The sequence below is a fragment of the Enoplosus armatus genome, chromosome 4, assembly GCF_043641665.1.
Source record: "Enoplosus armatus isolate fEnoArm2 chromosome 4, fEnoArm2.hap1, whole genome shotgun sequence".
In the NCBI taxonomy this organism is placed as follows: domain Eukaryota; kingdom Metazoa; phylum Chordata; class Actinopteri; order Centrarchiformes; family Enoplosidae; genus Enoplosus; species Enoplosus armatus.
In genome coordinates, this window is record NC_092183.1 from 20,128,346 (window position 1) to 20,141,090 (window position 12,745).

A 12,745-nucleotide genomic window follows, 5' to 3' on the forward strand; every position below is an offset into this window, starting at 1 on the left:
CTCTGTGAAATCCGCTTTCTCATTGTAAGTTAGACGAGAAGATCGATACCACTCGTATCTGTTCGGTAAATATAAGGCTACATCCAGCAGCCAGTTAGCTTAGCTTAGCATAAAGAAAAAACTAGCCTGGCTCTGTACAAAAGTATGCCTACCAACATCGCTGAACTTCACTCAGGTGGTGGTAGATGGATTTTGTTACATTTGGGCAGAGCCAGGCTAGCTGTTTCAAGTCTTTATGCTAAGCTAAGCTAACCAACTGTCCTTATATCTACCAGACAGAAGAGTAAGAGAGGTGCCTTTCTAACTCCTGACAAGAAAGCAAATAAACATATTTCCCAAAAGGTTGTGAACTATTGCTTTAAAATTTTTACATACCTGTGTCGCCCTGTTTTCAGTCTTTATGCTAAGGTAAGCTAACCGGCTAGCCAATAGGACGGTGGTATCAATCTTTTCAACTAATTCTCGGAGTGAGCGTATTTCCCCTGTTCTATTAAGCGCCTATCAAGCCTCACATCTGCTTTGAAAGCAAAGAAACCTTCAAATATCCTGGTCAGCTACGCTTAGCTGCCGAGAAAACACTGATTCGAGATGTAGCCACTAAATCAGCGCACGTTTGACCGATGGCTCCACATGCCCCTCTGTCCGTCCCGGAGGCCCTTGTCTGACCTGCCTCCCAGGCTTCATCTCTCACCTCGGCAATGATTGGCATGGCCACAGGTTTCCTGCTCAAACACGAGAGCCCATCTTCAAAGTAATAGCTTACAGCTGCTGCCTGGATAATCCTCATCCCCTCTGTCTTTGAAGGGATGCGGTGACATAATAGCCCGGGCTATTCTTCCCTAAATTGTTATGGTGTTTCTCCGAGTGTTGTTCAATAGCGAAAGGGGAGTAGGTGAGACTGCCGCACGTGTTGCTAAATGTAGCATGATTATCAAGCGCCATAAGCAGCTCCATACTCGCCCCCCCCCCTCCCCCACCTTCCCTCTCTTATTCTTCTGGGTTTTCTTTTATCCCGCCCAGTCCTCCCGATGCTTATCACGGTGGCAGAAGCATTAAATGTAATGTCTGTAGAAGGGAAATCATTGGCTACATGTGGTGAGAGCTTAAGATGTTGTCACACTTTAAGTTGCCTATAATCTGTTCAAAGGGAGAGTACATAGTTCTCCAAAGTGCCTGGAAAAGGGGGGAAGAAGAAGAGCAGCAGAGAGGCCGAAGTCTCTCAGCTGCACTTGGCTCGGCTGAAGTGTTTATCAGACAAAATAACTGTCGGTCCCTGTTGGCTTTTGTCTTCTTCATAATGCATAATTTTTTTGTTCTCGTCTTGTGTTTTTTTTTTTTTTTTTTGTTGCATTCACTAAAAACACAGCTTGTAGCGTTACAAGCCTCAACAGTGTGATAATCTGTCACGGAGAGGAGGAGAAAGACGTAGATAACGTAAGAAAGAGCAGACAGGGGATTACAGGTATGTGGGCCCAGGATTAAAAAGAGGGACGTAATGATTCCTCTGGGAGACAGCTATGTGCTGAGATGGGCTCTTTTTTTTTTTTCATTTATGAGTCCAGTTCTGGGGAGGCCTGGGTAAATATTGACAGTTCTCCCTTGCTTGAGATGCGGCCATTGATCCGCACGGGAGGGTCTCATGGCTTGATCTGTGCGCTCAGGTGTGGGAGGAGGAAGAGCGAGGGCTGGGACGTGGGGATGTCACGCTGGTGGTCTTCTTTGTGGTGCCTTTTAAACACAGACTAGCTTAAGGGCGCTGATCAGCCTGCCTCTGCGACACCGGGAGTCATGTTACCCAAGCAGCTGAACGTCCAGAAAGTGGATTTTAGGTGAATGCGGGTCTTAGTGGGATGGGTCACTGGGATCAAGTAGAGGCAGAATGTGGTAAATGATCAGCTAAATCACTTTAAGTCTTGATTCCAGTCACACCTACAGCACTTTGATATCTTTAATATCCCAGTAGAGTTTCACAGAGAGCTGTGAAGTCTCCTGTTCCCCGCTAACATTATCAACAGCCCCTGTTGATAATGTTTTTCTATATATAAAATCATCGTTTACATCTTCTCCTCTGTCTCCTGTTGGCATGCTGGCCGACCGGCCTGGTCCTCAAACCACTAATCAGGTAATGTTGGGGAGGTTGAATGGCGTGCCTCCCCCTGGTCAACCTTCACTGCTCACACAGTGGTGTTGTTTTAAAGAGCATTCTTTAGCAGCTGAACTTGGAAAGGTATTAAAGTGGGATTAGGCTCCTCCACAATCCACTGCTTGTGTCATTCAGGGAGTTTGTGTTCTCCTCTCCCCACTGCCACCTCCCCACTCCTCCTCTGTTTGATTGTGGCTAGCCGCAGGAGTGGGACTGACTGTGCCTTTCAAAGGAGAGGGGTAGGGTTAAATCCCTAGTCCACTGCTCCCTGCTAATTCTCCTTGTTCCTTAGAGAAGGATTTACTTCTGCTGCCAGCTTCTCAAAGGCCTTCTCTGCCCATCCGAAAAGTCGCCGTTGCCTTCCTGTGGAGGTGTGGTTGCCATAGAAGGGGCGTCATGCATGGCTATTCCATCTGAACCCCGCTGAGAATGGGGACCGGGGACTGAAAACAGGCAGAAAGTCCGGATTAGACCCGAGGACAAAGCAGGACAGGAAGATTCCAGAAGGGACGAATAGGAATTACAGCAGCAAAAATAATGCAAAGTGACAGAGAGGGGAAATAGAAAAATAATGGCTTACAAGATTAGACTCGGCGAGGAGAAAGAAGAAAGGAAAGAGGGCTGAAAGAGAATGTTTTCATCTAGATGAGAAGATTTGAGAGAGCGGTCGTAGGTGAATGCGGAGTCCTGGACGTATCAAAACCGTGCTAACAAGTCATTTCCTCAACTTTTTGCTCTCTTTCTTAGCTTAAGCCGGCAATCATTAGCTAAACATTAGAGTTAGAGCTGGGAACTTGTCTTGACAGATTCATCACCTCTTTTCCCCTGATCCCAGCATGTAACACGCTAATCCCTCTGAAAACTAGAAACAAGTCCCTGAATATTCAGTTTATCTTTACAGGAGTGTGTCGATGTAAGATTTCCTTCTTCTTTTTAATTTTTCCCGTCTTTTTTTATTAGCGGTGTTGTTCTTGCCTTTCGTTTTTTTTTTTTTTTTTAAGTGTCCAAACTTGGAGGTTTGTTTAGATAGATAGATCCAGGTTGGCAGGTCACTTAAACTCGGACCCTGCTTGTTTGAGAAACATGCCAAAATTTCTTTTTCAAGGGATTATCCTCGAGGTTTTTCCATAGTTGAATAATAATCTTCTTAACTTATTGTAATAAATGAAAGATTAAAGGATTTTATGAACCCAGGGAGTGCCAGTTTCTGATATCTCTGTTGTTTTGCTGCTGCATGATGGTTGAAAAGAAAATAACTGCCGCTTTTTTCTGTGCCAGATAAAGGTGGTGATTTCGATCGTAATGGATGAAACCAGTACAATAACCTGTCAATTGATGTGATGTAATTAAGATAACATAAAATTTAGCTCTCCTGATGCTGATCTGATGAGCAGAAGTGAAGCAATTATTTTACAGAGCTGCATAGACAACAACAAAAACCACACTGTCTTGTTTCCAGCTTGCATACAGCTGCTCATACACATGCACTTACACATGTGAACACACACACACACACACACACCATATCAGTACTCAATCAGCACCTATAACAACATTACCATAACAAAACCATCCTTTGGTTGCCCTCCGCTCATATTTACACATTATATTCATCACTATCGCTCATCCCTGTCCCGGACCAGCAGATGATGTCAATTGCTCCTCTTGCTGCCTCCCTACCTTGCACAATGAAATAGATGTTCACCACAAATAGATTGGCGGTTGCCAGCTGTCTTCCAGACCAGGGCAAACAAAGAGGCCACTAATAAATCCAGCTTTACGGCTGGACAAGATCAACCGCACTCCCGGCCTCCTTGCTCCATTTAATGTGGCTTCTTCCGAACAACAGAGAACGAATTAAATGCCTCTCAGTCACCAATAAAACAATGCAAACATCTTCCTGAAAGGATATAAAAGAAGATGGAGGTGTTGTCTAGGAAATGGAGATAGAGGCAGTGTTGCGCCATAGAGGCATGATATTAGACAGTAAGATGAAATATGGACAGAGCAGAGGGCAGCCCAGTAGTCAGCAATGAATCATGGTCTCTGATATGGTATCTGATGCATATAGAGTATCGTGGATATGAAAGAAATGTGTAAATTGTCAGCAAAGGCTTGATTGGGATGATCAGGATTCGGTGATCACTGCACCAGAACATGATCTGGCCTCTTTCTTTAGATTTGTGAGGGGGTTTGGGTGCCCATGACTGAGCTCACTTGGAATGACGCGGGGCTGGGCCCACCCCAGAAATTTTAACAGATGAGCTGCTGCCAAAGGAGTCACCTCCTTGGCTGCCCACGGGAGCAGCAAGCCAACTTGACTCTTCATCAAAAACCCTCGATGAGCAAGTCAAAAAAAAGGCTATGGGAGAAAATAAAGCCACACGCCTCGCCGAAGAAAAGCTCTGAAAGTGTAACTTTGGCTGAACAGCAGCCACTGTGGCCACAGGTGGCAATAGTAGGGTATATATGCTAAAATATAGTGCAATAATAGCACAAGTAGAGAAGAAGTCACGGTAGCTGCACAGCATTATCTATCTAAAGTTTGCTAACATTAGCCACCATAAGCTACTGGTCATACCAGACCAAGTCAGGCTGTAGCAACAAAACCCCTTGAAGTGAGCAAGGGTGCATTTTATTTCTTATGCATTTAACTTTTCATTTATAAAATAATCTCCATTTCTTCTTTCAGAAGTTACATAGTGTTGCTTTAAACATCACAATTTTCTCCAATCATCATCTTTTTTTTTTTCTTTTTTTTTTCCTTTCCTCTATAGGTTGTTTGCGACCAAGTGCAGCGGCTGCATGGAGAAAATCGCCCCCACAGAGTTTGTGATGCGCGCTCTGGAGTGCGTCTACCACCTGAACTGCTTCTGCTGCTGCGTGTGCGACCGGCAGCTGAGGAAGGGCGACGAGTTTGTCCTGAAGGAGGGTCAGCTGCTGTGCAAGATCGACTACGAGAGGGAGAAGGACTTACTCAGCTCGGTCAGCCCGGATGACTCAGACTCAGGTGAGCCCCCCCGCACCCTCTCACACACGAGTGAGAAGAAACACGGTGGTGCTATCGTCACATGGCGCCAGGGTGTTGTATTCTGTATGCTGTGTTCCATCACAGTGGTAGCCAACATAGACATCCACCATAGTGGATCTAAACTGAAACTGGTTTCAGTACTGTGTTAGTAACATTAAAAGGAAAGAAAAAAAAAAAAAACAATATTAAGTTGTCCTTAAACCTCTTGCCAGATCATCTGCTGGAACATCTGAGAATTTTTTTGTATGCAGCCCAGGCAGTAAAAACATCTAACACGGTTCCATCTGCAGCTTTTCAATGGCTGATTTTGTAGCATTCTCATTCGAGCGGGGAGAGTAGGTTTATGATACAGTAGGAAGTGGAAACAGGACGCAGCCAAGCCACCCTGTATTAATGGCTCTCCATGCGTGGGCAGGATCTGGTGCTGGAAAGAATTAAATCACTGTATCATGGTGAGTGACAGAGGGATTTGGGGCCTTTCTGCAGAAAGCCTGCTCCTCCGCTCTTATCAGCTCTAGTGTTCCTCGCCTATAGCCTCCACACACAACGAGGCATCTCGCCAAGCCTCACTGTTCACTGCCATCTGGCTCACATTTAGACATGCACAAAAGCGGGGAATTTGTCAAATACATCTGTGCCTGTGTCAACTTTTGTCAACTTGTGGGAATATTTGCTCTGCGTCTTCCTCGTTCGGTTGTGTCCCAGCGTATCGCACAGGCATGTCTTTTGTGCAAGTCTCCTGATTTCAACATGGAGAAGATGTTGACATGAACAGAGGTTAACCTCGGCATGTGGCAGATGAAATGGAGGTTTTTTTCAGCGGAGAAATGTAGATTGGTATCAGATAACATCAGATAACTGAGACATCGTGTGTGCTTCTCCTTACAGACACTAGGCCCCAGAATCATTAGGATTCATTAACAACACTGCTGCTTTTGATTTGAAACACTTGTTTTCAGCCCCACATAGAGGGATAATCAATGTTTTTTTTATTCATTCATTTATTTTTCATGTTATGTTGAAATAGCTGTGCGGCCTTTGTGGCAGGTTCAACTGAAATGTATGAATCACTACAAGATTTCTCCAATGCTGATGTTGAATTAAGTAACTTTGAATGAATTCATTCATTTGCCCTTAATAGAGGATATATTTTGGCAGTACAGTGTAGGTAACACGTTTCACATTGTTTTCATGCTCTTTTCAGTACAAAGAAATTCATGATCAGTGTATTAAATTTTAGAATTACTCTAATCTAGTAATTGATTGTTCTTGGAGAGTTCTAAATATGTAGTTATTGTGTGTACTGCCAACAGCAAGCTGACTTTAATGTAAAAGAACATAAACAGGCATTTCCTTAATAACAGATATCTAATAAAATCAAGTTATTATTTCTTTTTAATGGCATGTTGTAGGACAGACGCATAAAAATTACACCGATTTTACTACCCAAAACTGTAATATCCTGCTGCTGACAGTGAAAATCTAGCAATCCATATGAAAGTTGTCATTATTTTAAGGTCTGAAATAGAGCTCAGAGTTGGACTTACTTGCTGTGTCATGGGAGATGCATTTCCCATATGTGCTCGCGTTGCCTTTTTCATGTTGCACTTGATGTAGAATTCTTATCAGAGATTGATTTAGTGTAAATCGGACAAAGCTGAGAGCAATAAATTACACGTGACGCAGTGTCCAGCTCAATGACAAATGTGCATATTTCAATGTGCTCTCCGAGAGCAAGAGCCATAGACTTCTGTACGTCTAATCGTACACAAGGCCTTTTCCTTTTGTAATAAATTGATAACAAAGTATCAAAAACACATGTGTCTGTCCTTTGATTATGCACTTGTGGTGTGCGAATCTCCCAGAACAGGGAAGAGCGAAAATATATTTATCAGCAGACTGTCACTGGCTAAAAGGGTGTAGGCAGTTCAAGCTTGTGCTGACGAGACGGGGGGAAAAAATGACTTTTTCTGCAGAGAAAAGTGACGATGAGGAGTTGGACATCAAGCCGGAGAAAGGCATAGGAGGCCAGGGGAAGGGGGATGATGCGAAGGATCCCAGGAGGCCCAAAAGACCACGAACCATCCTGACTACTCAGCAGAGACGGGCCTTCAAGGCCTCCTTTGAGGTGTCCTCAAAACCCTGTAGGAAGGTAAGACAAAGCTTAAATAATCTGCTAGTGAGGAGAATGTAACCATTTGTTTTGAAATTCCCTGGTCTGCATTTGGAGTAAAGGATATTTAGATGCCGGCCACAAGCCCTACAGTAGTTTCACAAATAAAATTCTCAAATTAAAAAAAACCTCCCCCACCTCCGAGCTGAGCTTTGAAGTGGCGAGCAGCATTCTGTTCTGTGTTAACTGAGGCAGGCTGGTGTAACGCAGTCCGCCTGCACCAAATGTCATACTGAGATAGGAGGACTGCCTCCGTAGCCCGGGCCCTAAAACAGGCGCTGCACCCGGGCCAAGGCTTTGAAGAGGCAATAACCAAGAGGTCCAAAAAGACCACTGCATTCATTCAACGTTCACTGGAATCAAAGCGAATCAAAGAGGCAGTGTGCCTTTTGGGAAACAGGGAGGATATGTTAAGGAGGCAAAGTATTTCAGTGTGTGTGTGTGTGTTGTTTTCTTGCGGGATGCTGGAAATCTTTTGTCTTGATGGTTTCAGGTGAGGGAGACGCTGGCTGCAGAGACAGGACTCAGCGTTCGGGTGGTGCAGGTGTGGTTTCAGAACCAGAGGGCTAAGGTGAGAGCGGCTAACGCGAGATGAATTAGATCTCGTGTCTGCTTACAACAGCCTTGTTCCATCTCAGAGTCCAGCTAATAAATCACCACAACTATGTGTGTTAAACTTATCACTGCATTCCTTTCACAAATGTAAAAAAAAAAAAAGAAAAAGAAAGAAAAAGCCCAAGGAGTTGCAAATCTCGCTCACTCTTGCATTAAATGTCTACGCCCTCCTCTTTTCTGATTATTATCTTGTGAAAACCTTTGATACTTGACAATGAAGTGCTCTCAGATACAGATTTTGCGCAGTTCATCCGAGGGTGAACAGCGAGGAGCATCCTTTTTAAATTAAAGAGTGCATGTTAGTTTTGGGGGTTCCTCACAACTTTGACTCCTTCGTTTCAGATGAAGAAGTTGGCAAGACGACAGCAGCAACAACAAGAACAACAGAATTCTCAGAGACTTGGCCAAGGTGCGTTACTGTACATACTCCGCACTCACAGAGGAAGCTCATTGTCTCTGGAATATCGTTTAGTAGCCCTATAGTCACATTTTTCTCTTTCACATTTTCAGAATTTTAAAGCCCTCCTTCACTGTTTCTCTTTTTGCTACTTTGCTCGGTTGTGTGACCATGACTGTGCAGAATGACGTACGTGCGCCGTTTGACACTAGAGGGCTGTTTTCACATTAATCTGCTGAAGGGGGGGAAGTTTCTCTGTGCTCATCTTAAATCTGAGTGTAAGACGAGGATGTACAAGGAAAATTTTGTGACATCACAACTAGAAGCCAATCATGGTCCAGTAAGAAACCTACGTAAGTGTGATGTGGAAACATACAGTAGTCATAGATTCTGGATTTTTCAATGAGGAGGAGTTGATGTATTTAGAGATTTTATCTTTTTTTGTGCAAAAAGTTCATACAGACACACATTATTATTTAAAGCAGATCATTTTTATGTGTCATAAAACATGTCTGGAGGGGGTCTTTAAGTTTTTTCGTTATATATTGTTTTAAATGTTGACATCAAGCTCGTTAGAAGTCGTACATGAGTACTTCTTCTTGGTGACTACTTAACAGCAACATCATGGAAAACACTGAATGAGAAAACATGAGCTTCTTCTCTTCTCTTCACTTCTGTTGTGTTGCAGTATAGTCAAATGTGTTGCGAAAAGAGAGTTAACAAATTCAACAATTACACTGAATAACAGATTGCAAACATGTCACTGTGTAAACAAGAACACTTCACATCAATAGTAAGTTAGAAGTTCTGTCTGGAAGCCAAACAAAATGAATGGCGTCATTTTGCAAAGCCACTGCAAAGGAAAGTGCAGGGGGGGGGGGGATGGGCTCCAGTGATGAAGCCACAAGAGTTTTGTGTCCCTCTCACAAGTCAGTTAGCCAAGAGCAGTGTTTGTGAAGGGAATAGTGGGAGAAGCCACAGGAAGGACTTCTGTAGGTTTCCATGGAAATACTAACAGACGCAGGCAAGCAATCCAGGTATTCAGTATTTGGAAGTTATTATAGCTATCTCCCAAGCACCAGACTCCCTTTAATTTTCTCCATATTTTATCAGTATTAGTTTTTGTTTTGTTTTTGGCTCTGGCGGTGTAAGAATAGTCCAAAACAGAAACTGAGATTGAGCTTTTGAAAATTAGCAGGCATGTATGGGGAACTGCAAGGAAGAAACATGTCCCTTCTCTTAATGCTGTCATCGCCGTGGTTTTCCCCTGTTCAGCCCCACCTTTCTGTGTGCTCCCATTGTGCGTGGCCGCGTTTACATAGCATTTACATTTGCATAGTATTTTCTGTAATGGCTTTCCCCCGTTTGCTGTCATTGCCTTGCAGAGGTGATGTCCAATCGGATGGAGGGGATGATGAACTCCTTCACACCGCTGGCTCCGCCGCAGCAGCAGCTGGTCGCCATGGATCAGAACGGTTACAGCACGGACCCGTTCCAACAGGGGCTCACCCCCCCACAGATGCCCGGGGACCACATGAACCCATATGGTGAGCATCCACCAACTCCCAACCCACCCGCCCGCCCCCAACTCTTTACCAAAAAAAAACACACACACACACACCCACTGCTGCTTCAGAAAACACACACATGCCTGTCCCTTGATCAACCTCATAGCTCCCCAGTGTGGGACATGTGTCAGGCCACAGCTCCCCTGATTTAAGCCGCTCACAGAGAAGTACGACCGGCTTCTCCTCCCACATGAGATAACACAAGCACACTCGTCAGCTATTGGGTTTTGAAGTGCATTTTCAAATCTGTTTAATATGGTTTTAACTCCCCGCCTCCAGTTCTTAGACATGCCCTGTTAACTGATGATGTTTTCCAGTGGTGGTAAAACATGTGGTCAATGTGGACAGCTTGAGATAAAAGTTCAATCCCAACAGTGATTGAGGGTTGTGTGAGCTAATGAATCACAATGGGAAAACAGCAAGTCTCTGATTTCTGTGTGATACAGGAAAGAATTAAAATGCAAACAATGAGGGGGGGGGGGGGGGGGGGGGTCAGTCAATCAAGTGTTAGTGCACAGGATGTAACTGGAATAACACATTTCTAAGTGATGTCCTCAACAAGCCCCAGAGGGACCATTTCCTGAAGTTCATAACTTCCTTATAATTTGCCTCCATTTAGTTCTTCTCGGTGGTAAGAACCCAAATCCCCAGTCTCATCACTCTCCTTTGGTTTGGGGAAAAGAACAATATTGGCAAGGCATTAAAAGATGTGTCTCAAATCACTGTCCCCGTTTTGTGCAACACTATCATTAAGATCCAGAGTGTAATAAAGTTAACTATTCCCTCCAGAGAAATAACATGTTGAGGTTTTATGAAAGGCGGAACCAGTTGCTATTAACCAGATCTTTTAGGAGGATGCCCCTTGTTTACATGCTCCCTCATAGACCGCAATTGTCCCAGCGAGGGCAGCAAAAAGTGAGCTTTGATGATAGCTAACAAAACACTTCTCCCGATTGTGATGACACACAACAGCAATTTCTCAAAGTGACTATTAGTAATTATAATTTCCCAACGCTGCCATAAATCTCAAATACAAGATTGCATTGATTTCATAGTCAGGGTGGGTTTTTTGAATGACGCCTCTGCCACTGAATCCTGACGGCTATCTTCCCTCTCTGCAGGTAATGATTCTGCATTCCATGACATAGACAGCGACACGTCTTTAACCAGCCTCAGCGACTGCTTCATGGCATCATCGGAAGTCAACTCCATGCAGGCCCGCGTGGGGAACCCCATCGACCGCCTCTACTCCATGCAGAACTCTTACTTCGCATCATGAAAGAGAAGCGAGCGGAAAAAAAAAAAACGTCAGCACAGAATAAACTGCCCATCTCAACCTGAAGCGCTATGGCCAGGAGTTTCTACACTAACACGGACACGACAGAAGAAACACCTCCTTGCAGTAGCTCCTGGTTATGTGCTGAAGCTTACTCAAAGATAGTAAAAACCACTTGTTGTAGGACCGTGAAGATTCCTGGGGGAAAAGACTTAAATATTGTTAGAGATTATTCAGTAGGATTGCTTATCTGTCACAGGAGATATTACTCTTTTCTTTGTTCACTTAAAGAAAACAAGTAGATATTGAAGCCACTGATTACACTCTCTCAAACCAAATAACAGTGAATTTATACAGTGCATGATCAATTGTAAACTAAAACTTTTTGTAAGAAGCCCCGCCCCCTGGTGAAGATGTGGTGTTTGGACTGTTTCTTCTTTACACTACATGGATTTCCATGTTCACCGTTAGCATTTTGATCACTTTCAATAGGTTTAGATATTGTGCTAATAGTAAATAGGTGCAGCATGTCTGCAAGAGTGACTGTACATTTGTGTATGTATGAGAGTTTGTGGTGAGAAAGAATTGTTTAGAGGAGAAAAAAAAAAAAGTGGAGAATTTAGTAGGACAAGTAGGATCAGTGAAGTGTAAATACTCTCCCCAGGCAAATTGGATGTGCATGTTAAAAATGGAAAGCATTCTATTTATTTAACTATAACAGGCTCTTGAAGGTGCATATTAAAACTGAAAAGCTTTATTTAAAAAGGAGAGCATTTTTTTTTGGTTGAGCAATTAGTGAGTTCATGAGTATCACAAACTCATCTGTATGCCTTTTTAATATGAAGATTAACCCTTTTGTTTTTGTTTTTTCTTCAGCCAAGCTGTAAATGAGCAATGTTGCTATTTATTTCGTACAGACCATAAACCTTTTTGTTGTCATTGTCATATGTGCATTCTCAAAATGTTAAAGTTGCTAATTGACCAAAGTTGACTGGTTTGATGAATAAACAATGTCTTTCTCCTGGTAACATTAAATAAATGCCATTCAGTGATCATTCGCATGGTAACACTCACCTGCTTCAGTCAACGGCCTTTTTACAAGTACTCTCAACTCATTACATCAGGATTTTCTTTTCCCATGCTAGCTGTACTTTGTGTTTAGTGTTACTTTTAGCAAATGCTAACACGCTAACACGCTTAAAAAGATGGTAAACGTACCTGCTAAGCGTCAGCATTTTAGCATTCGCGTTGCAAGCTTGTTAGCATGCGGATGTTAGCATTTAGCCGTGCCAAAGAACGGCCTCACAGAGCCGTTAGCGTTGGTCCATTTAAATGTGCAGCTAAACTGTGAGCACATTGTGTTTGTGAGGACGCTGAGGCAGAAAACGTGCATGTTGTGAGGGTGAGGCCCGGAGAAAAGTTCAGGTGACATACCAATACAGCTGCACGACTAGAGAGCAAACCCCACCTATAACCTCAGGGCTTGTTGGGCGGCTGCTTGGAAGTACCATCTGGGTGCTCCTTCATCTCTGACAGCTCCTC

The 12,745-nt window shown here is 43.5% G+C and overlaps 1 protein-coding gene across 2 annotated transcripts in view; it reads left to right on the forward strand.

Moving 5' to 3' along the window:
• Nucleotides 1-11,454, forward strand: part of lmx1bb (LIM homeobox transcription factor 1, beta b) — a 44,672-nt gene extending 33,218 nt beyond the window's left edge. Inside the window, exons 3-9 of one of the 2 annotated variants that reach the window (XM_070904459.1) lie at nucleotides 4,921-5,153; nucleotides 7,151-7,326; nucleotides 7,841-7,918; nucleotides 8,305-8,371; nucleotides 8,936-8,940; nucleotides 9,747-9,906; nucleotides 11,049-11,454. In XM_070904459.1, the coding sequence (XP_070760560.1) occupies nucleotides 4,921-5,153; nucleotides 7,151-7,326; nucleotides 7,841-7,918; nucleotides 8,305-8,371; nucleotides 8,936-8,940; nucleotides 9,747-9,906; nucleotides 11,049-11,206 (877 nt within the window). In that variant the 3' untranslated portion in view covers nucleotides 11,207-11,454. Of the gene's footprint in view, nucleotides 1-4,920; nucleotides 5,154-7,150; nucleotides 7,327-7,840; nucleotides 7,919-8,304; nucleotides 8,372-8,935; nucleotides 8,941-9,744; nucleotides 9,907-11,048 lie in introns of both variants that reach the window. The other variant, XM_070904458.1, reaches the window with a different exon arrangement.
• Nucleotides 11,455-12,745: the final 1,291 nt, after the last annotated feature.